The sequence below is a fragment of the Thunnus thynnus genome, chromosome 5 (genome assembly GCF_963924715.1).
Source record: "Thunnus thynnus chromosome 5, fThuThy2.1, whole genome shotgun sequence".
In the NCBI taxonomy this organism is placed as follows: Eukaryota; Metazoa; Chordata; class Actinopteri; order Scombriformes; family Scombridae; genus Thunnus; species Thunnus thynnus.
This window is the reverse complement of record NC_089521.1, coordinates 22,929,468-22,954,897: the sequence shown is the minus strand read 5'-3', so window position 1 is coordinate 22,954,897 and position 25,430 is coordinate 22,929,468. Positions and strand designations below refer to the sequence as shown.

The following is a 25,430-nucleotide window of genomic DNA, read 5'->3' as shown; positions in this document are numbered from 1 at the left end:
TTGGAAGAGAGAGAGAGATGCGGGTCATGTATGGAATATGGTGAAAAAGAGCGATAAAATACCAGTACTTACAGATGGAGACAATTTAGCAATAACAGATATTGAAAAAGCCAACCCTCTAGGAAGAGTGTTTGCCAGTGGTCACAGTGGAAATCACCTAAGTCCTAAAAGATAATGAAAAGGCATATGATAAAAAAAGTAGAAATCAGCTCAGGTCTGGATATGGATTTTACTTGAGGGAAATGAGAAGGGCATTAGAGGGCGACAGGTATTCTGTTCTGGGACAAGATCAATTGAACTGTGCTATGTTCAGACAATTACCAGAATGAGCATTAGAAATAGAGTTGAAACTTAACAATAAGATATGGACAGAGGGAAGATTACCATTTAAGTGGAAGATGACATTAATTTTACCATTTGTTAAACCAGGAAATGATTCAGCAAATGCTGAAAACTACAGACCAATAGCACTAACTTCCCACTTGTGTAAGTGGAGATGGTGATGATGATTACAGGTTATCATATTTCTTAGGAAGAGGAAGTTTATTCAACGAGTACCAGAGTGACTTTAAGAAAGGAGGATCCACAGCAGATGCTCTGCAATGAAATATGAAGGAAGTAATGGCTATAGTTTTCTTTGACATTGAGAAAGCTTATGATTTCATATGGAGAGAAGGTCTTTTAATTAAAATCAACAAGCTTGGCAAAGGTGGAAAGTTATATAACTGGATCATAGATTTTCTATCAAGTAGAACATTTCAAGTTATAGTAGGATCAGAAATCTCACAAAGTTTTGACATTATAATAGAGATACCCAAAGGTACAGTCATCAGTTCAATTCTATTTAATATCATGACTAATGGTATCTTTGCAAATACCGCAATAAGTAGCTATACAGTCATTGTTGTAAACAGATGATCTAGAAAAGGGGAATTCTCATGTACTGAAAGTTATACAGAAAGCAATGGTCAGAGTAGAGAGATGGTCTTATGATTGGGGATTTGAAATTTCAGTAGCAAAGTCATGCTATATGCTGGTCACTAAAAAAAAACAGGTCATGAGCAGGGGTTAACACTATAGTCTATAGCAAGCCTTGTGGAAAGAGTTAGAGTATTTAAATATCTTTGTTTATATATTGATGAAAAATACAAATGGAAGAATCATATTGAAAATATTGAGACCAAATGTAAAAAGGTGTTAAATTTAACAAGGTGTGAGGTCTGATTTGAATGGGAAGCTGACAAAGAAGCATTATTACACATATACAGGGCTTTGATAAGAGCCATTTTGGATTATGGTTGCATGGTGTGTGTGAAGCAGCAGCAAAAACTCAACTAGAAAACTTAGACAGGATACATTACAGAGCATTCGGACTTAGTTTGGGAGTAGTCAAAACCACACCCATTAATGCATTGCCCCTTGAATTCAGTGAACTGCCATGGCATTTGAGGAGAACTAAGTTATTGCTGGATAAGAATTCAGGGAGAAGGAAATGGAAATTTAGCATCAGCTGTTCTGCTGTTGGGAGTACACAACATTTTCTGGTAAAGGTTATGCGAGGGACATTAGCAAGAAAGTAAATCAGCACAAATTAGATAATATACAACACAGTCCAGCAGTTATAAGGAGCAGCATTTCCCCCGTGGATATTTCCACAACTCAAAGTACATCTTCAAATATTAGAAAAGAGGAGAGTGGAGAGAGAGGAGTAACAACATTCGGTATTTGGTTCAAGGATATTTGAACAAGAGCTACTATAATTATCTAAATATTTTTCCAGATGGATCAAAACACTCAAATAATAAACACATAGCAGTGGGTATATACATTCCAGAGTTTGACAAAGGAATTAAGAGAATGCAATTTCAGATATCTACAAGTAAAATTATGACTAGAAACAATGCAATTGCAGATATCCACAACGGCAAAAATGACGTCATTTGTCCTAGGATGAATGACATTGTGGATATCTGAAATGACAATAATGGATAGGAAGAATGTCATTGTGGATACCTGAAATGTTAATTTTGACTAGGAAGAATTGAATTACAGATATCTGCAATACATACCCAGTCTAGCTATTAGATGTGAAAATTGACTAATTTAGTACAGTCAAAGTTGTAGATATCCAAATACAATTTCTACCAGTAATAATGTTATTCTGGATATCTTTAATTACCATTCAGTGAGAATACAATTTTGACAAGGAGAAATGCTATTATGGATATCTAAAATGTAAATACAGATAGAAGTGTGGTTCGGTTAAATGCCATTGGCTCCCGTTTTGAACTGAAGCCTCGACTTTGCATTTTGACCGTCGTCATCTTGGACCTTTTGGAGCCAGAAGTGACCATATTTGGGCGACAGGGTGGAGCTGACCATAATGCTAGCTGCTAGCTTGGTTAGCACGATGCATTTACAGTCTATGGTTAACTGTGAAAATGCTAATGCTAATTTTCGCTAGCGAAAAACAGGCTTAAAACAAACAAAAATGTACTTACCGGAAAAACTGAACATCCGATTCCGTCGAGGGTGTTTCAGTACAATCAAACGCATTACAACCAACATCGTCGCCGCCGTGGTAGCGACTTGTCAATCACAACAAGGCCACGCCCCAAAGCATACTCCGCTTTATCGTCTATTTTACTCTAAATGGAACTATAATTTACCAAATGAACATCATAATTTATTGAAGAAGATTTGAAGCCAGCGATTGAGACGATAAACATTAGGAAAGGTAATAAAGCAAGTGAGAAGTAGGGGCATTTTCTCATAGACTTCCATACAGTCGGACTTCTTGGAGCCAGTGGAGTCACCCCCTGATGGCCATTACAGAGAATGCAGGTTCAAGTCACTTCCGCATTGGCTTCACTTTTCAGACTCGGAGGGTGGGAAGCGAGTGGAGCAAGGCCTGCAAGAGACGGGGCATACACAATTGGAGGTTCAAAGGGCTTTGTTTAATTTTTAAACGAAATAGGTTTAATATGTAGCTTGTAACTTCTTCAGAAAGCCTTTTTCGTTTGTTTGTTTGTTTGTTTGTTTGTTTGTTTGTTTGTTTTTGTTGTCGTTACAATCCGATACAGCAGGTGGCGGCCTTTAACATTGGTTTGTAGTCCGCCAGTAAAACCAAAGAAGAAGAAGAAGAAGAAGTTCGCAAAAAGAAAAACATTCAAGCGAACTGATTCTGTCACTAGCAAATGCTGAAAGCGAATAATTAAATTGTGTTTGATATTGTTAATCCAACAATTTATAGGAAAGCAAACGACATTATTTAAATTTCACATTTAGCTTTGTTTAGCTACAGCTTCAGTTTAGCTAGCTAACTTATAAGTACATTATTTTAATTCTGGCTAGTAAGTTAGCTAACTTCGTAAAAAGACTGCTTGTAAATCAGCATGACACAAAACTGCATAGATAATGACGTTTCCCAAGTACAGAGGTAGGAATCTTTTTTGTTCTTTTGTTTTGTGTTGTTAAAGTCATTATGGTTAACTTTGGTATTGCTAATCCAGGATGTGTTGAGGAGTATGGAAATTGAGCGTTTCTGCCATTTGCCCCTCAGCAGCAGGCAACTGTGTTTATATTATGTCAAGAAAGTGACATTTCTAAAGAAAGCAAACATGATCATGTTTACGGTGGATAAAAACTATGGGCCATATAACGCCATCTTTCCATTTGTAATTCTTTCCTTTTCCTTTTTATAACTGCAATTTTAAACCTTAAACCATCTGTTTTGCTGAAATGACTTCAAGCTAAATCCGGGTCCTAATATGCCACTCTGGTGCTGACCATGATCTCTGACTTCCCTGTGGAGAGGGAAAACTATTTTTCTGTTACACCCTCACATATTGTAAAAAGATATCCTACACCACACACATATAGACTATAAAACTGTACATCGCAATCAATGTATTTCAGTATGCATATTTTATTGAACTTCCCTATCTGTAGTACACTGTGGATTTATGATTATGAAAGCTGCATATTTTAATTACACTGTATATGTAAAGCCCAACTAGGGACGAGTTGAAAATTAGCATTAGCTATAAACTCTCTGTGTAGCACATCAGTTTCATGCTCTGTATTGGAACTATGTTAAATTGCATCGTCCCTACCAAATAATAAAATGAAACAAAACTGGTTAATCTATCAAATTTTAGTGTTCATTTGTAGGTCATGTTGTTAAATCTTCATCTGAAAAGTAACTAAAGTAAAGTAGTGGAATATAAAAGGCACAGTATTTCCCTTTGAAATGTAGTGGAAGTATAAAGTAGCATAAAATGGAAATACTCAAGTAAAATACAAGTACCTCAAAATGAAGTACTTGAGTAAATGTACTTTCCTCTACTGGAGGAAACTACTCTTATTTGATGTTTAATGTAGCTCTAATACAGCAAGAACTGACCGGTTTCCTGTCAGGCTATAAACCATTTGACAGCGGCAGTTTGTGCTACGTTATCAATCATTGATTTCTGACTGGAAAGAGGAAAACAGCCAAGCTAGACGCAGGAGGAATGAACCACAGGCGCAGCCTCGGCATGTGTTCATCTCCTCTCCACCACATCGAGCAGAGGCTTTCAAGATGGACGCTGTCGCCTCGATAGGTTTCTGTTTCTTTTTCGAAACGGACTATACATGCGTCCATCACCCCCGTAAGGACACAAGTTGAAGACCGAGACGCTTTTATAAATAAACGGATGAATCACCTGTGATCAAGCTGGATGAAACTGGGTGTCTTTTTCTCCTACGTGTTTGGACCATGGATTCGACTGTCGGTTATTTTGTAACTTCCTGGTTTGGTTGTCGCATTTAGTATGTCTGTTGAAACTGCGGCGAAAGCTCAAGTGACTCTGAAAAGTTTTTTGGACACCCAATATATGAGGCCTTGCAATTCTGTAGTGATGTTTAAAACCAGAGACAACTGTTTTCAACGAATGGCAAAGGGAGAACGACAGATTTCATAAGCAATGGAAAGTGGGACTGATGGTGCCTCGACTGAAGGTGACAAGCTTTTTTTTTGCCCTCGTGTAACTTTCACTTTAAACCTAAACGTGGATCGGATTTGTTTGCCCCCAACTCGATCTCAGATATATCCTTAACACTCGCTCTTTCATAAGAAGGAAAAAGACGTGTAGATGAGGTGTCGTACCCAACAGTACAAACAGTCCCAGCATTGTGAAATAGCTCGGCGACTTTTCCCAGAAAAAAAGGAAACGCGGTTTGCCGTAATTTCGCCTTGTTGCTTGTATATTATGCTTATGTGTGCTTTTGTGTCCACTTTTAGGTGTTTTTATACCTGTGTCAGAAAGCTCTGACGACTTTCAAAACAACATTTTGGCTCCTCTTCAAAGTGCGTACTTGTACGACGAGTCAAAGCAGTCTTTCAGATACAAGTCCGCTGTCTTGATTAAAAATTCCGCACTGGAAGAAAAGGTCAGTCCATTATCTTACTCGTTATGTCCCAAAATGTAAATGTCATTAAACATAAAGCCACATATAATGGTTACAAGAGATTAAACATACATAAATTAATAGCAGCTCACTGTTTGATGTAATAAAGTATTTTGTGAACTGTTCCTTACTTTTAATTCTTTCTTTTTAGTTCTAGCAGTGGCTATAATTATCTTTGTATTGTACAGTATAGCCTTTATACCTGGCTAAAGAATAAAATGAGTTCATGAAAAGCTGGGAAAGGAACCTCAAACAAGAATTCAAAATGACCTTCTTACCACTTCTTAAACTATTTCCTTTTTCTCCCCCTTTGTCTTTGTATGTCAGTATAATGCCTTCCGAGCAAAGAGAAGAGAAATAGGATATTCAGAGGAGGATCTGGAAGAAAACTATGGGTTTTTGCTCTTTGATGATATCAACAAGGTACAGACAGGAAATACTGCCACACCTAAGAAAATACATGTTTCAACAAATCTTCAGATATCTTTCTAATATTTATTTATCTTGGTTGTTTTGTTTTTTAAGGCTAATGCACTTGGAGAAACTGGTGTGCTCACTGGAAACAGCACATGTACAACTCTGGGAGATCCCCTGAAGGGTAAATTATAAGCTCACTGACACTAGTGTGTATGTACAGTCGGGAACAAACAGGAGGTCATATTTCTATACAGGAAAGAGCCTGTTAAGTGTCAACATATAACTTACTGATTACTTAGTTAAACATGCAAAGCCTTGATTTAAAGTATATAATCCCAAATTATTACCTTAATGACCAAATCCAGGACATTGTTCATGCAAGCAGACTCTCCAAAACACTTGTAGTACAAGTCAGGCTAAGGAGTAGTCCATGTTGTGTGCCCGGTGCTTCCCTGGTATTGAAATTGAAAGTAAAGTAAGAGCTGTATGAATGTATAGAAATGAAAGTGGAAGAATTTGTGGTGTGAAACAGAAACCATAAGTTTGAGCAGTGCAGGATATGGAGTGTGTTGAAGATAGAAAGATAATGCATTCAGCTTTTAATGTCTTTAAAAGCTGTGCATGGAAACACTCATTCCATTTAATAGTAACATGCAGTCCTAGGTATCTGTTATGGTTTATAGGTATCTGTTTTTAACTTAACTTCAAATTAAAATGTCGCCTCAAAGATTGTGTTTGTTATCCCTCTATGTGGCTGTGATAAGTGTGGAAGTTATCAGGTATAAACTTTGGTCAAAGTCCTTTTTATGAAGCTGTTTTTCAGTGAACGGTTGTGTAAAACCACTCTGGAGTGGTGCATGAAAACAAGAGCTCCACTGAGTCACATGTAATTTACACAGTGATAATCTGTTTAACTTCACATCTGTCCCTGTTTTGATCTGTTATGGTTCCTGTGCAGATTGCAATGTTGCTACAACAGATTTCCTCATATAGCTTCTCATAAAAAAAAGCACTTTGACTGTATTTCTGTATGGTTAAAGATGTTTTAAAAAGTTAAACTGTTAGCATACTGTATATTCTGTTGGAATATTCTGTTATGTTGGAACTTAGTCCACTTTTATAGCTCACTGCTGGTGAGTGAATATAAAGGAAACACCAAACTTGCCAAACCAGTTTGACTGTCTGTTTTACTCCCTACACTGAGAAACCTGTTATTTTCCATGTGAAAGAAAACGTAGCTGAGTGACGCTCATTGTCAACTGTTTCATCTATCCTCATTCATATTTTATAATTATTTAACCATAAATACTTTTTGTGTGTTTTAGCTACATCCTGATGCCACTGTGAACTGCAATTCCTCTCAGAAACTTAGATTTACAGTGCCTACAGTATTAACAGTGTTCGCCCCTGTTGAACTTCATTAAAGATTTCATTTTTATTTTAAAATCTTTTCAGGAGTAAGGTCTAGTAAAGCATACTGTATTCAGAATATAATGTAACATTGTTTTCATGTTCATGTTCAGAGGTGAGTGGGGTCATTCAGATAGTTGTTACATGTGTGGTGTGTCCTGGATAGTTGTGACACATTTATCTTTTAAGGTGTGGCATAGGTGTGTTAGTTGTTTGAAAGGTTTTCAGAGTTAAACATTGTTGTAATTTTCTAATTTTTATGATTGTGATGAAATCCTAATAAACGATTCTTGCTGTTCTTACTCTTAACTGAATACACATTAAGTGAAAGTGTTCTGTGTTTACTCAGGTGTGTACATATCAATGTACTCTGACTGTCTGGACCTGAACCGCTGGTATCATGGGAAATCAGGATACATTGCCATCATCAGGCTGACAAAGGTATTGAAAAAAAGAGTTGATGTGTTCATTGTTTTTTCATTCAAAGGAAAACAAAATTCTATGAAGCAAATAATTGTCCTCTGTTGTTATCAACAGGGGAGAGTTAAAAAGGTTTTGGAGAACTACACCCAGAATCTCACTGCACCCACCAGGGGGTTTGACTGCCACATGTCTGAACAGTTGCCTTCAGTATCTGCCAAAACCAGTTCTTTTCTTGCATTTGAGAGAACCCAGGTAAGAAGAGGCATGTGACTGAGTGCCATGATGGCAGCAGCAATTTTAATCTAGAGGTTATCTTAATTTGTTTATTGATTGCAGTGACAAAGGTCATTCAATACAGACATAGCACCACTTCACTCTCACTTTTATGTAGAAAAACAAATGTACAGAAAAAGTAGATGAAATCATTCTTAACACAAAATAACCTGCTCCAGTCAAAGGTTGCACGTCACAAGTGCTTTATCAGTGCTCACATGTTGTGGCGTCCGTTTGTCTCTAATCAGTTTTATCTTTTATCTCTGTGTAGCTGAACCCTTGTGAGAACCTTCTTAAAGTGCACATGCAGGACATTATGCAGTTTGAGTGCCTCTTTTTTGTTTTTGTTTTGCAGTATTACATGTATGAGCTGCTACATGATGGAAGCAATGAAGCGGCCCAATCTCCCAGCCTTGCCTGTCCATTTGCTATTGTATCATTTTCATATACAGACACCAAAGCATCTCTTTTAGCACCTCAGGAGAAAAGGTACTCTACAGCAACACATACTTAGTGTTAAAATACAATATGTACCTGACCAAATACCATTTTATAAAAGTTTAGAATATTGAAGTTATATTGATGGGCTTTTTTTCCCCTAATTCTCTTTTCAGTGAGGAGAAAAAACAGGGTAAGTAAAATGTAATAAATAGCAAACTCCATATATCTTTCCATCAAAAAGAAGTATATTACCACTGTCATAAGATTTAATAATGGGTAATTGAGCCGAAGAAACTAGCTGATTTTAGCCACAGTTCAAATAATATGTAATCACAACTAACATATAGCAATGTACTGTATAATGGCAGTAATTTATTTGTCATTTGTAGATATTTAATTGACTGAAAATGGACTTTTATTAACATATATATCATTTTTTTAAAATAGTTGTTGTATTTGATGATTTTTTTTTCCAGTTTCTCACTACGTGCCTTGGAGAGGTCAACTTCAAATAGGCACCCAGTTCTATGATGTTGGTCTGAGGTCTACAGCAGGGGCTATGATCCCTGCAAAACTGTAAGTTAAATGTGAACCTAGAAAATATGCAGTATTCTTAAATGACTTTAATGCTTGAGACTATACATATAGCATGTTTTCTATACTTTTCTTGGTTTCCTTTGAAGGCCACCAGTGGTGAAAGTTGACCGAGCCATTTCCATGTCAGATCTGAGACGGTTCTTGCCGAGGGCTGTCTTTGAAACCTGCTTCTCTGGTGAAGGTGTGTTTTAACAAGTTAGAAAGAATCCTGCTTTATTTAATGTTTATATGCAAGTAGGTTTAATGAATATATCTTTAATGAATATGGCTTTTTTGCTATCCTTTAGTCTTTCTGGATAGCTTATACTGCATCCTGTTTGAGTTGGTTTCTTCTGTGGTGGAAGAAACAAGCTCACTATCTGTGCTTCTTCAGGAGATAAAGGAGAAAGATCTGGTAAGTTTGTTTATTATTAACCTTTAAGATAGATTGTAGGGCTTAGTCATTCTGTTTATAAAATGTCAAAAATAATGACAAGTACCCATTAAAATTTCTCAGAGCCCAAAGTTGTGTGGTCATAGGAAATTCAGAAAACCAAGCAAACCCTTATGTTTTACAGCTGTAACCAGCAAATGATTGATATTTTATGGTTGAATTTTACTTGCTATTTAACATCTAGAAACCAACAAACTTTGTAACTTTTGCACAGGCTCTCACTATTCCGCTGAATGATGGTGGTTTTCTCATCCTCTTGCACTCCTCCCACTTCCTCACATATGATGGTAAGATATGAAACGCTTTCTGTCAGTCTCATGACAAAAATACAGAATTCTGCCTTTGTTGAGATCAGCCATATATCTTTGTGTGTTTTTAGATACTGGATCCAGTGCAGCTGAGGTACTGCAAGGCTTGTTTGTGTTTCCAGACTCACGAGTTATACAGAGAGGTGATTACAGCATGATGTTTAACAGTGGATATTTTCATTTCATATGTTTCTTATATCACTTACATGAATTGACATTTTCCCTGCTCAGTAATACCTTTTTTAGTTTTTGTTTGATTAATGACATTCAAGATAGCAAAAGCAGAGATTAATCAAGTTTTCTTTCTCAATTTATCACAGACACAAAATTAGGACAGAAGAAGGCTTTCATGTCATCTGAAATTCTTCGGGTTCTACCAGTACTGAGTTATGCAGAGGGTGAAGTTGAGAAAATACCCATTGACTCAAGTGAAGATCTGTGTGATGTGTTGGCACAGCATATGCAGAGTTATGCTGCACTGATAAATCCTGGGCTGGCATTAAGTCCCTCCAGGGAAGCCAGCATCTTCCCAGATCAGTATGATGTTCCTGATGCCCACAAACACCTCTACTCATCCCCAGAGTGGACCAACAGAGCATGGCAGAGCTTCAGGTCATACCTGAACAAACCAGCCTCCTTTCAACTGCCGGTGTCCAAGGCCTCAGAAATCCTGACAGCTGGACAAGAGGAGCGAAGAGAAGACCTTGATGATGATGTGTACATCTGTCTGTCATCTCCTGAGGAGGTACCAGCCAGTCCTGTTAGCATGGGGTCAGAAGACCAGTTAGCAGGCCAGAAATCTCCAGCAAACATTGAGCCATCTGTGGACAGTTGTTTAACAAGTGCTGAAGCACAGGTTAACTTAACAGATGTCTCTCAAGATGTTGTACCAAATGATTTGCAAGCTGGAGATGCAACCAAGGACACTGAAAAATCTGACCTGACTGAGCTGATCAAAACTGATGATATGGGGGCAAAAACTATCCTGACTCCCCCTACATCAGATGACCTACCAGCAGAGCTGATTGTCAGCATTACTTCGGCAGAGCGAACTGTCACTGATGAGAGTCTGAGCGTGATCAGTACTGTGTCAGCAACAAAGCATAATGACTTTCAGCTTCCTGCTTTTTCAACAGCCAAATTACAAACGGCAGGAGTGAACACTCTGAATGACGAGACTGTCAAAACTAAAAGTGTTTTGGATTGCCCTCAGGTCACTATTCCCACTAAAACACGACGGAGGAAACTACGCAGAGGACATTCCAAAGCTCGTAAAAAGGCATCTAAAGCACGTGTTGAGACTCCCAGTTTGCAAGCTGTCAAAATACCAGAGGAGATAGATGACTTAAAGAGTCAGAAGGATGACAAGGCCACGGAACCATTAGGCCAATCGCAGCTCAACGAACCTCCAAAAATTGATTGGAGAAAACTACCAAGACATAAGCGCAAATTTATAAAACTATCACCAAAACATAGAATGTTGCGATCTGCTACTGTTGGTTTAGCAGTAGCAGTGGAGAAAGAAACTGACTCAGGAAAGCAGACATTGGATAGCACCATTTTAATGGAACTTGACACTTGTTCTCTGAGAAAGAAAACTGAGCGCTGGGACTTAAAGCCAGTTATCAGTGAATGTGGAAGAATCTTGGTTCCTCATGGCTCTGTAGATTTTGCAGATCAGATTAAGTCTTTAAAGGATAAACTTCAATCTACGAAAGACGCACAGATCCCAGAGGAAATATTGGTTGATGTCCCGGCAAATGCCCATAACACAGTGGAAATGGAACAAGAGTCAAGCATTGCTCCAGAAACAGCAGTGGATGAGACAGAGGTGACAAAATCCAAGGATGGAGGGAACCATCTTCAAAACATTGTCAGTCATGTTAATCCTGAACACAGCATTTTGAGACAGTTAAATGATGGCAATGGGTCATTGACTTTGAATTCAGAGAGTTCTGAGCTTTCTTCAAAGAAAGATAGCATAGAGACTCCCCCCTCAAAAGCTGCTCAAGAAAAACACACAGATAGAATCTCCCCTACAAAGGGTGAATTTCTGTTGAGTAAACTTAAATCAGTACTTTTGAGGGGAAAGAGAAAAACTGATCTCATTTCAGATGAAAAGACTGCAGGTCTCCCCAAAGAACCTGAGCCTTGTCTTAAGAAGAGCAAAGGTGACTCAGAGCGTGAGATGTTGAAGAGTACGGATGCAATTACAGGTGTCCAGACCACCAATGTGGGAGTCAAGGAAGTTTCAAAGATGCTGTCAGTTGACCCTCTTTTTGCGTATGCCTTAGGCCTGACCCCTAAAGAGAGACCAGATAAGGTAAAGAAAACTGAGGAGCAGGATACTCAACTAAGGAAAGACACATCGGAGACAAAAGAACAAACCATTTCAGAAAAACAACCTCAAATCATACAAAGGCCTCCATCAATTTTCCCAAGGAGGGGCAGGATTAAAACACTCAAAAAGCACCAAGACATCCCTGCGGAATATATTAAAAAGAAATGTAAGTCATATATGAAAATGCTGAGATTTGGAATGTTTGATTTTTGTGCATGGTGTGTAAAATCTCTTCAGTATTGTGCATGACTTCGAAACTGACTGACCCTTTTCTTGTCACTGTCGCTTTTACAACTGTCCTCAGCATGCTATCACTGTGCTTTGCTTAGTATTTGCTCTTTCTTAGTTTGCTTTTGCTCTTCTCTCGCTTGCATTGCATTTTTGCTAGTCCCATGCATCTGCCCCAAAGGTGGCCTTATTGTCTTATTAAACCAATCCATTCATTTGAAAACAAAGCATAGTTTACATGTCGGTGACAAGCTCATAATTGTAATACACTGGTATTTTTCAAATGCTTTCAATGTGCTACTTTTTATTTTCATGCAGTGTCTCTTTTTTCTCCTCTGTTTTGTCTTCACAGGGTGGTTGCATTTTCAAACCCCAGCTTGTTATACAAGTGAAAAACTCAAAAACAAAGAGTGTACTAGGGATAATTCTGTCAGGAAGACTGTTAAGGAAAAAATGCACACTGCTTGCTCATCTACAGATGCTTTGAACTTACTTGCTGACTTGGCACTCGGTGCCAGTAATGACCAGGTTCCACCACAACCAGAACCAGAACTTGAGAGAAAACCTGAGTCAAGTTTGAAGAAGTGTGGCCTTACAAAAGATGTTACCTGTGCTGAACAAGAGTCAGTTCTTCATGCTCTGCTTAGACAGTCTGCTGCTAGACCCATTCAGCCTCTTGAGTCTCCTTCTCCAAGCCATCTTGTGGGAGGCAGTGAGTTGGTTGGTTTGATATCTAAAGAACATGCTTACTCATTGCCCCCGTCTTCCTCTCTACTGTTGGGTTTACCAGGTACACCCTTCCAGGTATCCCCTATAAGTGGTTCTACTAGACTGCTGCACCATCACCAAACAATGTATGGCAATGGAATTCAAACACTACATCCCTCTGTTGGTCAGGAAGACAGAGATGAACACAACCTCACGACTCCAAAATCCCTAAAAAAACACATGGTGTTCAGAAAGTTCAGAAACTCCCGTACCTTTGTTCAGAAGGATGGATCTCTTGAAGTCACAAGGCAATGGAAAGAAAACTATGACTTCAATCTAGACAGCAAGTTTTCAACTGACTCAAAGCATAGAGCTATCATCCGAGCCTTGCATGGGTATGTATACTGTGTTACTAACTTATACAATCTTGACATAAAAGTACAATAAATGTCACATATTTTCCAAACATGTTTGTATCTAGCTAAATGTTGGCAATATGTAGGAAATTTAACTTTTAGTTTAGATGACATGATCATCTGAAAGAGCTAATTTTTATACATTTGTCATTTTTGATAGCCCGTGGGATTTCTCCATGCAAGACACCAATGAAGAGTTGCGGCTCATCGTCCACATGTGGATAGGTCTTTTTTATAGCCGGTCAACAGCTAGGCTCTTTCACATTGAGTCGAACTTTACACACCCATGTTCAGAAGAGAGTGATTCTTTGGAAATATCCATGGGAACGGTATCAGCCCCAGCTCAGTCTGAGCTTAAGGCCAATTCATTTGCTCCTTTACCAGTTCTAACAAACACTTCAGACCTTTCCGTTGAAAGTGCTTTGGATCTCAGCAAAAAAGATATCTCTGTCGTGGAACAAGGATCTGAGATTTTGGACTTGTCACTGAGAAACTGCAATGCAGAGATTGTCACTTCAGATCCTCGAGTCAACAGAAAGGAGACTTCTGTGTCGAGGGAACAGAAAGAAGCTAGTGAAACATTGAACTTACTCAAGTCACCAGTGGGACTACATGAGGTAAGCACATTTCCAGATTGGTCTAATGTAACTATTATGTTAAAGACAAACTGTTAAGCATTGAATGTTTTATTGTGATTTTCAGATGGTCTTTAGGATATAGAACACTCACTATAAATTATAGTATTTTGACAACCTAGCCTAGCAACATTAAGGCTACGAACAACCCATAGTGCAACACTCCGTGCAGGAGTCAGTTTTACACCGTTACTTTATCCATTCAAAAAAATATCTGATGTTGTGAACACGTAATTGTCTATCCATTAGCAGAGTGTGTATGCAAGTTAACCTATAGACCAAAAAATATTCTCGGCAGTTAACCATTGACAACCGTTGTAGCCTTACGCTAAAATTGTTTACATCAATATTTTTCCTTCATCAGTCTACGTGCAATACCACATAATGACAAAGCAAAAACATGATTTCAGAAATTTTTGCAAATAAAAAAGGACAATTTGAATTATCACATTGACATAAGTATTCAGATCCTTCGCTCAGTATTTGAAGCACCTTTGACAGGGATTGCAGCCTCGAGTCCTCTTGGGTAAGATTCAACAAGCTTTGCATACCTGGATTTGGGGATTTTCTGCCATTCTTTTCTGCAAATCCTCTCAAGCTCTGTCAGGTTGGATGGGGAACATCAGTTGAGAGCCGTTTTCAGGTCTCTCCAGAGAGGTTTGATTGGGTTCAAGTCAGAGCTCTGGCTGGGCCACTCAAGGACATTCACGCAGTTGTTCCTAAGCCACTCCTGCCTTGTCTTTGCTGTGTGTTTAGGGTCATTGTCCTGTTGGAAGGTGAACCTTTGGCCAAGTCTGAGGTCCTGAGTGCTCTGGATCAGGTTATCATTGAGAATATCTCTGTATTTTTTCCCCATTCAGCTTTCCCTTAACCCAGTCCCTGCCACTGAAAAACACCCCCACAGCATCACGCTGTCACCACCATGCTTCACTGTTGGGATGGTATCGGGCAGGTGATGAGCGGTGGCTGGTTTCCTCCAGACGCGACGCTTAGAATTGAGGCTAAATAGATCAATCTTTGTTTCATCAGACCAGAGAATCTTGTTTGTCACAGTCTGAGTCCTTTAGGTGCTTTTTTGCAAACTCCAAGCGGGCTTTCCTGTGTCTTTCACTGAGGAGAGGCTTTTGTCTGGCCACTCTGTCATAAAGCCTAGATTGGTGGAGTGTTGTAGTGATGGTTGTCCTTCTGGAAGTTTCTCCACATAGGATCTCTGGAGCTCAACCAGAGTGACCATCGGGTTCTTGGTCACCTCTCTTACCAAGGCCCTTCTCCCCTGATTGCTCAGTTTGGCTGGGCGGTTAGCTTTAGGAATCTAAGAGTCCTGATTGTTCCAAACTTCTTCCATTTAAGATTTATGGAGGCCACTGTGCTCTTTTAGAATTTTTTGTAGCCTTCCCCAGACCTGTGCCCCGGCACAGTCCTGTCTCTGAGCTCTGTAGGCAGTTCCTTCAACCTCATGGCTTGGTTTTTGCTCTGATACATCGTCAGTTGTGAGACCTTTATACAGACAGGTGTGTGCCTTTCCAAATCATGTCAAAACAATTGAATTTACCACAAGTGAAGAGACAGACTCCCGTCAAGGCGTAGAAACATCTCAAAGATGATCAAGAGAAATGGAAGGCACCTGAGCTAAATTGCAAGTGTCATAGCAAAGGGTCTGAATACGTATGTCAATGTGATATTTCAGTTTTTCTTTTTTATTAAACTTGCAAAAAAAATTCTAAAGTTCTTTTTTCACTTTGTCATTATGGGATATATATATATATGGGATATTGATTAGGGAAAAAATTAATTTAAGTGATTTTAGCATAAGGCTCCAACATAAAATGTGAAAAAATTGAAGGGGTCTGAATACTTTCTGAATGCACTGTTTATGCCCTGGTCACATAGTAAGGCATACAATCATCAGCATAGTTGAGCATCTTCTAATAAAGGACTGTAGAGGGTATAGGGGTTGGTTATTCTCTGTTGGGCAAAATTATACTTATAAAAGGTGTTACTGAAATGGGTATTGATGGGCAATCATGTCTGTATTTTAGCTGTCCCCACAGTAGCACTCAATGCAACTGTTTTTGGCATGCGCATAGCTCTTTTTTATCCAAAGTGTTTGGAAATATTACTTAATTACTATTTTGGGAGGAACAAAAAAGGACATACAAATCCAAAAAACACATCAACGGAGACCCTACCAGAAACTATTGTCCCTGACAGTTCCCAGGTGCACAGGTACCTGCAAACCCCTCCATCATAAGATGGCATGCACATTCCTGACACAGCAAAATAGATTATCTGTAGGTGAAGTAGGGATGAGCTTCAGTGATGACCAATCATATCAGCACTGTTTATCCCTTTTAACATTCTCCAATGGGTAGTTAAATGGAAGTCCACCACAGCTTCCTGAGGATGCCTCCTATAATCCTAATGGTTTGAGCTGTATAAACCCTTAAAAATATCTGTACAGTATTTCCCAAGAGCCCATCGCAGTGTTTATCCTGTCCATACTTGTGCTGCACAGATATACTGTATGATGGCTACAGGGATTTTACCAACTGAAAGGGAAAGCCTTAATATATCCTGTATATTATATTACGGGTTCTTTGTGTTTACGATAGGTGGGCACAAAGTGGATGAGTGAGCAGAAAAGCAAGCCAAATTTAATGCTAAAACAATGCAATTTCCTTAGTATTGGAATGAGTAGTTAAGATTTTTGTAGATTTTGCTTTTTTCCTTTGTTTATGACTGCACATGCATGTCAGGCAGCAACTATCTGGCCTTATTATACTTCTGTTAATGTTGACAGACATTTCCAGTTAGTGTTCAACTTGATATAGTCTACCTTTTTAATTGTGATCTACAATATACATTGTTTGAAAACAAAATTTGCAAAGAGAAACAGGATTCATGGTTTTCACTGAGGAAACAGTGTTTACAATATGTAATTTTCATATGCCATTTATGCTTTCTTTTTCCAGTGTCACAGAAAGATGGTACTCTCTACAGAGATTATCAATGTGGTGAATGATGTCAGAAGTACTCTTTTGGAAAACATTGGCTGCCTGGAGCACACTTGTGTACCATCTGGTAAAGGTGATGAAATAGTAATTCCTGTACGAGAAGAGATAGAAAATGTATCTGTTCAACCAGAGGATCATGGGACTGGTTCAGGAATTGGCCACATGCTACATGGATCCAACAATAAGAAGACGGAAATGAAAGATTGCATTGAAAAATCAGAAGACACAGAGATGAGTTCGGTGCAAAAACATGAAATGGATTCATCCAAATCCATGACAGACAAACAGGTGGACCACAACAAAGAAGCAGGTGATGTGGTTTATACAGTTGAGCATGATGAAACGGAATCTAAAGATGGGGAAAAATTGGAAGTGAAAGAGAACCCATACCAAGAAGGCAACATACAACCTTCCCCAAAGGTGGTGCATACAGGTGATGATTCAACAAACGAAGAATTAGGTACAGTCTGCAATGGAAATCTTTTGGAAGATGAGAGCTTGTCAGCTACAGGGGAACCTAAAGCAGTCTCACCAGGCCAGGCTGAAAATGTTAATGAAGATGAGGATTGTTGTATAAGACATGAAGATAAGGTGATTGAAGATGAAAATCGCTTTGAAAAAGAAAATGGACTGGATGAGAAAAACGGTTGCATTTCAGCAAAGGAGGATGGCAGTGATTTGAGTGACCAGCCAGTACCTATGATGTGTGACAGCCCTGATTCAATAAAGGAGAATTGCATTACAGAGTGTAATCGCCAAGAACCACTGGATGAGCAACCACCTCAAGCAGACAGCACAAAAGATGTCTGCCATGACTTGGAGTTGAGGAAGCTGTGTGCAAATGGGAGTGCACTGACAGATGAAAATGCCATTTCAGATAAAGCTCCTGACACTCCATCAGGCATGGATTCTATTCATAATCAACCTGCAGTTGAGGCAAACTCAGAAACGTATATTTGCTCGGTAGATAAGGCACATATCAAGAAGGCAGCATTACTTATGTCTGATGAGAGCACCATTTCATTAGAAGGTTCTTATGCAGATGGGTATATTCCCCAGACAAAGGACAATGTTGAAACAGGAAGGGAAGACAACTGGGAAGTGAAAGAAAACCCATACCAAGAAGGCAACATAGAACCTTCCCCAAAGGTGATGCATACAGGTGATGAATCAACAAACAAAGAATCAGGTACAGTCTGCAATGGAAATCTTTTGGAAGATGAGAGCCAGTTAGCTACAGAGGAACCTAAAGCACTCTCACCAGGCCAGGCTGAAAATATTAATGAAGATGTGGATTGTTGTAAAGGACATGACAATGAAGTGATTAAAGATGAAAATCGCTTTGAAAAAGACAATGGACTGGATGAGAAAGACCTTTGCAATTCTGCTAAGGAGGATGGCAGTGATTTGAGTGACCAGCCAGTACCTATGATATGTGACAGCCCTGATTCAATAAAGGAGGATGGCATTACAGAGTGTAATCGCCAAGAACCACTGGAAGAGCAACCACCTCAAGCAGACAGCACAGAAAATGTCTGCCATGATTTTGAGATGAGGAAGCTGTGTGCAAATGGCAGTGCCATGACAGATGAACATGCCAATTCAGATAAAGCTCCTGACACTCCATCAGGCATGGATCCTATTCTTAGTGAACCTGCAGTTGAGGCAAATTCTGAAACTTACATTTGTTTGGTAGATGAGGCACATTTCAAGAAGGCAGCATTAACCCTGTCTGATGAGAGCACCTGTTCATTAGAAGGTTCTTATGCAGATGAGTCTATTCCCCAGACAAAGGACACTGTTGAAACAGGAAGCCAAAACGAAGTAATGAAAAACTTAAGTTTTGGTCCAAGTAGTGAAGATCATGAAGATCAGGATACCAAATCTATTGAGAGAGAGGAAAAGGCTGATAGCACAACTCAGAAAGAACCATTCCATCAACAGTCTCCTTTACCTCAGTGTGCGGTTACACAAAAGTGTGAAGCTGAAGTGACATTGACAGACGAAACAGATTGGAATAGAGACAGATCAAATGAGGGATTGGCGAATATCCATAGTGGGGTTATAATCCCATTTATTGGAATAGACACATCTGGAGAGGATACTGTAGAACCACATGTCTCACACCCACAAGTCAAGGTTGAAGAAGTCGTTAAAGGCCAGAGAGAAATACCATTTATCACTGATACTACCTTCCCTAAGGGCATCCTACCCATAGAGGTATACAGTACATCTAAAATGTACAGTAAAGAGGCAGAACTATCAGCTCACAAAATCCCTCTTCTAGATGTAAGTGAAACCAACCAGCCAGTGGTTTTGGGCAGTGAGTCTGACGACAGGTGCCCTACTCCAACTATGGATGAGAAACCATATAAGTACATACCTTGTTCTGGCACAAGTAGTACTTCTGCTTTTAGTGGTAGTGAAACCTGCAAAAACCTAACACAGAAATATCTTAGCAGAAGCTCAACACCTGTAAAAGATGAAATGCCCGTTGAGCAAAAACGTTGTCACACGTTTACAGTTAACAGTGATCACAACCCTCCTCATGGTCTTCATCCTGATCTTGAACTAAGAACTCTAAGGGTTCTACAGAGTATTGACAAGTTCCTCTCCAAAAGAAGACACACTGACAAATCCAACCAGAATGAAACAGATGTCATGAAACACTCTCATGATCAAACCCCTAACCCCAGCAGCAAGCATATCCCCACTTGTTTTGCCCCAAGCCACACTGCAGCTAAAGTTACAGACAAGAAAATAAAGAATACAAAGCCAGCAGTGGTGGCAGCGTCTACCTCACAAGAACTGAGTGCAGAATCATCAGATCACTCGCTTATATCACCTTTCAAAAGTAAATTAGAGGAAGTACTTGGTGTTAGGTTGCAGCTAAAGAAAACTGACTCAACAGTTCATCAACAATACTTTGAAAAAGTAGGTAAATTACAGGAGACCTCCATTGGGCAAGATTGTCATCCCTACAGATCCCTTCCCTCTACTGAGTCTTTGCAAGCCATTAAACCAAATACTGACCAAGACAGACATAAAATAACATCACAGACCCAATTAACCCATGAACCTCGTTCATACAGTCAACGTCCTGTCATGGCTGTGAAACCATCAAAGAGTGATGAAAGTCAAACAGATTGCATCATTGAAGAACAAATCGAAAACTCTTCAAAAAATAAACTGGCTAAAATTCCTGTTGTCACATTCACCACATCCACTCCCATGCTCTTAGAGAGAAAGACAGAAAGTTGCAAGGGATATCCTGAAAGACTAAATTATGATAAGCAGGAGGCCAGTGAGCTTTTTTCCAAGAGTAGTTGGATATCAAATGTTAATGACAGTAAATCTAACTCAGATAAAGCAAAATTAGCACTTCAAGATCTTTCATACCAGTACCAAGGTACAGGCATTTCAAAATTAATCAATATTTCTTCATTATCTACCTCTATGCAGTCTTTTGAGTCTGCAAAAAGTTCCTCTAAGCTTGTTGGTGGAAACCAACATTTACTGACATACAGTTCACTTGAGAAAGTCAGACAAACAACTAAAGAGAACATTAACATGGATCAGAAAGCCTGCTCAAACGCATTGGCTTCACTCATGGATTACAAAGATGATAGCATAACAGATGACAGTCTTGTTCTGGGACCTCAGAGCTCCCTTGCATGTACAATCTACAACACCAGCCAGGAAAGATCATATTCTTTTCTGGAGCAACTTTCTCAAAGGTGCCTGCAGGATGACCTCACTCAGGCATCAATGGAACAGGAGTGCCTTATCTTCTCAGAACAAATGAAACAGCTTTTGAAAAGGAGCAAGGGGGGACCCATCTGCCAAGAGGACACACATGACAAATTAAAGTTTCCTTGCGTCACTCCTGTGACTGTGCACTTTTCTGGTCTGGAGGAGCAGGGGGAAACAGTGGATCACTTGGACGCACCGTCGCTTGTTGGACTAAAAATCATGGTAGACATGTCTGACAGGAAATCCCTGGCAGACACCACAGAGGAAGAAAAGACTTTGCATCTTGAAAGAATGTCTCAAGCAACTAGCAACCCACTGGAACATGCTGGGGTTTCTGGTGTGACTGCAGAATGCACCACACTGTACAAGGCAATGATGAATAATGTTTGTTCTGGCACAAAGGTCCTATCTAGACCTAAGAGCTACCGAATGGGTAGAATTCACCCAAAGACTGAACCAAGTAACCATTTTGACTTCTGTGGTCAAATGAAGAGAAAGATGGATGAGAGCTTTCGAAGTAATCTGAATTCAGTTGTGAAGAAATCCTGTAGAACAAAGTACAGATTCTACATATTAGTGACATCAGATGATGCTTTCTTTGAGGAGACCAAGGTAAGACTAATTTTCAACTTTTAATGCAATATTCCTAATAACTATATTTTTGTACTCTTTATAGCCTGCATTCCTAAACTAATGAAGGCGATAAGCCACCCAAAATCAAAATTTTGATAATGTAACACTCATCTGGGTATGAAAGGTGCTGTTACAAAGATTACATTTGCTCCTTAATGGAGATTTGGGGTTGTGGTCACCTTGGATCGACTGCAAGTTTTCATGGTGGAAGAAACTTATTTTGAAAAATCAAAATGTCTTAGTATATTTCTGCATTATAATCCAATTTGTTCATTTATATGCTCAGTATGCTCTTGGAGTAAGATTTCCTTTTCAAATATGACTAAATACATTGCCTCTATCTTAGTCTTCATACACTACTGTGTTGCACTCAAGAGCAGGCGTGTGTGTGCACTTGAGAGCACCCACATCCTGGTCTTTCAACAGTCTGTTCTAGGTTATTTATTCGCCTGCCCAATGCTTCACTTCCTTCAACAGGAAGTTAAGGAAGATACATTTAATACAAATTTTCAAATTTATTTAATGTAGATAAAGGCGAGTGCACAAAAATTTAATCAAGTGGTAATGACTTGAATGCATCCTGCATTGTCAAACTAAAGAGAACTGAACAGACATTTAATCAAGTGGTAATGTGAGTTTAGTGACTTAGTCAGACCAGCCAATCACTTGCAGTGTTTCCGCTACATTCTTTCCCAGTTGGCTTGTTGACCCAATAAAGATCTTTCTGCACTTATTGTCAGGAAATATGTTTGAAATATCTGAAAGTTGTGCCACTCATAGGTGAAGTGTTTCAGGGCTCAGCATGGGCCCTGCACACCATCTTGCGTTCTCATCCGGTGGGTTGCCATTGCTTTTAGACACTGTACTGGGCACTTTGGACACATATACTCTGTGAACAACTCTACAGCAAACACATGGGAAGGCCGCTGTTGATGTTGACGGAAGCAGGAAAAGCACCATGTGACGTGTCTTTGTTGAAACTTTAAAACGTGTTTTGTTTTTCTCATCTTGCCGGTGTGTTTTTGAAGAAGGTAGAAAAGGAAGTGATTGTGGTCCTGTGTTGTGGTGACATAACGTGTGCACCAGGTCTTCACACCTGCTATAATTTTGAAATTTGCAGGCGTATGCACAAGTTATCAAACATGCATTGCAGAGGTGACCTAAGTGCCTGCTTCATAGTTGTGCCTGTCGATTGAGACAGAAGTGATGTGCTTATCCATATTTTGATGAAAATATGACTGGAGGACACTGAGTATATGCATTAGCAACAGGAGTGGGTTGAGAAGTTTTTATAGTTGTTTTTATACTTTTTTACACCTCAAAATCCATTGTAACCATTTTGAAGCAGCTCATAGGTTCTGTTTTTCATAATGTTCAAACCTAATTGTGATTTTAAAGGTAATTTCCCCTTGATTTTCAAAAGGCACACTTAGAGGCAGAGGGCCATACTGCTGTACAGCCATCTGAGTTCTTCCTTGGTGAGGATAGTTCTTCATCTCTTCTCATCATCCTCAGGAATGAAGACATTGCAGAGCACATTTGTGAGGTAAGGCATCAATTAGTGTAAAAAGATAATGAGGGGACTTCAGCCAATAGATCATCTTGAGTTAATGTCTCTGCTCTCCTCTGTGTCAGGTTCCACATTTGCTGGAGTTGAAGAAGTCACCAGGTGTGCAGTTTGCAGGAATTGATGAACCAGATGATGTTGTGAATCTCACCCACCAGGAACTCTTCACAAGGGGTGGTTTTATAGTGCTTGACAAAGCCGCACTGGAGCCCCTCAGCCTTTGTATGTTTATTTGATACTGAGTTTCAGCTTTTTGACGTATGTAATGTTGTTTACATAAACACCTTATAATTCATACCAGTTTAATTCATGATCTCACCTTTGTATGAATTTTTAGGCAACATGAAAAAAATGTCAGAAATCTTGCAAGAGCTTAGCAAAACGGGGAAGTGGAAGTGGATGTTGCACTACAGAGACAGCCGTCGTCTGAAGGAAAATGCAAGGTAGTGGTCAGCCCTGTTGAAATGCAATGTTAAAAAAAAAACCTCTGACTTCTCACTTCCCTATATGGCAGTTCACAGCTGTTCAAAAAGCTTTTCTCTTGAAATATTACAAATCTGAACATTATGTTCAGTTGACAAAAAAATAGACAATGTGTCTCAAATAACTAAATGGCTCCTTCTGTGTCCAGGTTGAGTGCAGAGGCAAAGGAGAAGAAGCACTTCTTAAACTGGTGCCAAGAAGCTGGACTTCTCGAGGTCTTGCCCTACCACGAGTGTGATCTTATGTCAAAAGATCGCCCCGACTATCTCTCATGTCTGGTTCGCTTGCAAGTCCAGAATGTATCAGCCAGATATCTTGTTTTTGTAACTGGTGAGACACTAATACATTATCCATACCTGGAAATTCATTGAATCCCATCACATTGTGGTTTTATATTGGAGATGTACTGTAGTTTGCAAGAATTTGTTAACATTGCATGTCCAGTATTATATAATTAAGAGTGATTGCTTTCAGTGTTTCAGCACTTCACAGCCTACTGTATCGACTGGACATAGAAAAAAAATCCCCAAAACATACATAGTGATACTTGTCTGAGTTAACCTTTTAAATGTTTTAGTTATTATGCAGTGCAAAAGGATTAATTATTTATTTTTCTTACAGATACAACAACAGACGATGCATTTGGAAGAAATGGAATTTTAACAATGACTGTCAACTCTTTCCTGACAAACTCTCCAAGTGAAACATTTACAGTCTGACCTGAAGAAAGTCAGATGGACGAACTCATGTTGTGTTATTTCAAGTACACAACAATCAAAAACTCTTTGGCCAGTAAGCCAGTAACTCACCAGTAGCGGTGATTTCAATCATACTACATTTACCAGCACAAGTCTTTTGTATGCCGCAGTAAATAACGCCTTATAGTTATGTTTTTTTATGGTTATGTTGTCCATTTGTAAAATAAGTTATCATTCAGCATATTGTATTTTTAAATTTGAAATGTGATTTCTAAATTCTATATATTTTGTCTTTCTCTACAATCCTGACTTTATATATTTGCTGCACAATCATTACTAAAGATTTAACGTTTTTAGGTGAAACCTAGATAGTTGTACCTGTTCAAGCCAAACTAGGCTATTTTCAAGTGGTGTGTGTTAGATATTAAAAATATACTGTACACTGTTGAAGTTGTGGACAGAGTGTTGAACTACAGCACAACAAATGCTAAATATGTTAAAGTTTGACATTCACTTTGTACAGTGCATTGACTGAGAATAAACTGGTTTCTTTGATTTTTTATTATTATTATTATTATTATTTTATTTTTTTATTTTTTTTATTTTATGTATGCTATAAAAGAAACATCTATGCTGGATGAAGAATCTGCACTTTGATCCTGACTATTCTTACAGCAAAAAGTACCACAACATTGTTCACATGTCAAGAATGAAGTGGCCTCCGTGTTGCTGTAAAAGGAATCATCTCAAATAAGCAAATGAACTCTCTTCACTCAACCTGGAAAAATAATCTATATTTAGTTTTGGCAAGAAAATCAAGAATCAAAACAAAATGTGATTTTGTTTTTTTGTTTGTTTGTTTGTTTTGTTTGTTTTTGTTTTATTTTGTTAAAATGAACAGTTCTCTCTCTGCACAGTGGGATTTACAGAGCTTGAGCATGAGATTCAATACTCCAAGTCAGTAACACTTAAATCACAGTAGAAAGCCATGGTTTTGAGAGTGTTAATGTTAGAAAATATGTTTTATTTATTTGTGAACTTATTTAAAGTTACTGTATGTCTGCTTTAAGTTTAGGCTCTAGGCAATAAAAAAAGTGATACTGATTATGGTTTAGATAAGCTACAGTACAAGGTGATAGGTCACATACATATTACTATCAGAAAGTTAATAGTTCAAATACCATTGAGCTTCAGAGTTGAA

At 38.8% G+C, this 25,430-nt stretch overlaps 1 protein-coding gene across 4 annotated transcripts; it reads left to right on the top strand.

Moving 5' to 3' along the window:
- The first annotated feature begins 1,890 nt into the window (after positions 1-1,890).
- Positions 1,891-24,784, top strand: tasor2 (transcription activation suppressor family member 2). 4 transcript variants are annotated; one of them, XM_067590197.1, is made up of 22 exons: positions 1,891-2,941; positions 5,285-5,433; positions 5,779-5,874; positions 5,977-6,049; positions 7,628-7,719; positions 7,816-7,953; positions 8,330-8,463; positions 8,589-8,605; positions 8,892-8,991; positions 9,099-9,193; positions 9,300-9,406; positions 9,660-9,732; positions 9,825-9,896; positions 10,074-12,260; positions 12,675-13,425; positions 13,607-14,063; positions 17,054-21,460; positions 22,905-23,027; positions 23,117-23,270; positions 23,386-23,491; positions 23,680-23,861; positions 24,153-24,784. In XM_067590197.1, the coding sequence occupies exons 1-22, from the start codon at positions 2,839-2,841 to the stop codon at positions 24,248-24,250; spliced, it is 9,714 nt and encodes a 3,237-aa protein (XP_067446298.1). In that variant the 5' UTR covers positions 1,891-2,838; the 3' UTR covers positions 24,251-24,784. The 4 variants fall into 4 exon arrangements, with proteins under 4 accessions (XP_067446298.1, XP_067446301.1, XP_067446300.1 ...); XM_067590200.1 differs by having other exon boundaries at positions 1,892-2,941; positions 13,113-13,425; XM_067590199.1 differs by lacking the exon at positions 1,891-2,941 and adding an exon at positions 3,048-3,439.
- Positions 24,785-25,430: the final 646 nt, after the last annotated feature.

Excerpts from the sequence above, each read along its gene's own strand:
- tasor2 (XM_067590197.1), top strand. The coding sequence starts at position 2,839 with ATGCAGGTTCAAGTCACTTCCGCATTGGCTTCACTTTTCAGACTCGGA. Across the intron at positions 6,050-7,627 it reads TCTGGGAGATCCCCTGAAGG|GTGTGTACATATCAATGTAC; the intron begins GTAAATTATAAG and ends GTGTTTACTCAG. Across the intron at positions 14,064-17,053 it reads CACCAGTGGGACTACATGAG|TGTCACAGAAAGATGGTACT; the intron begins GTAAGCACATTT and ends TTCTTTTTCCAG.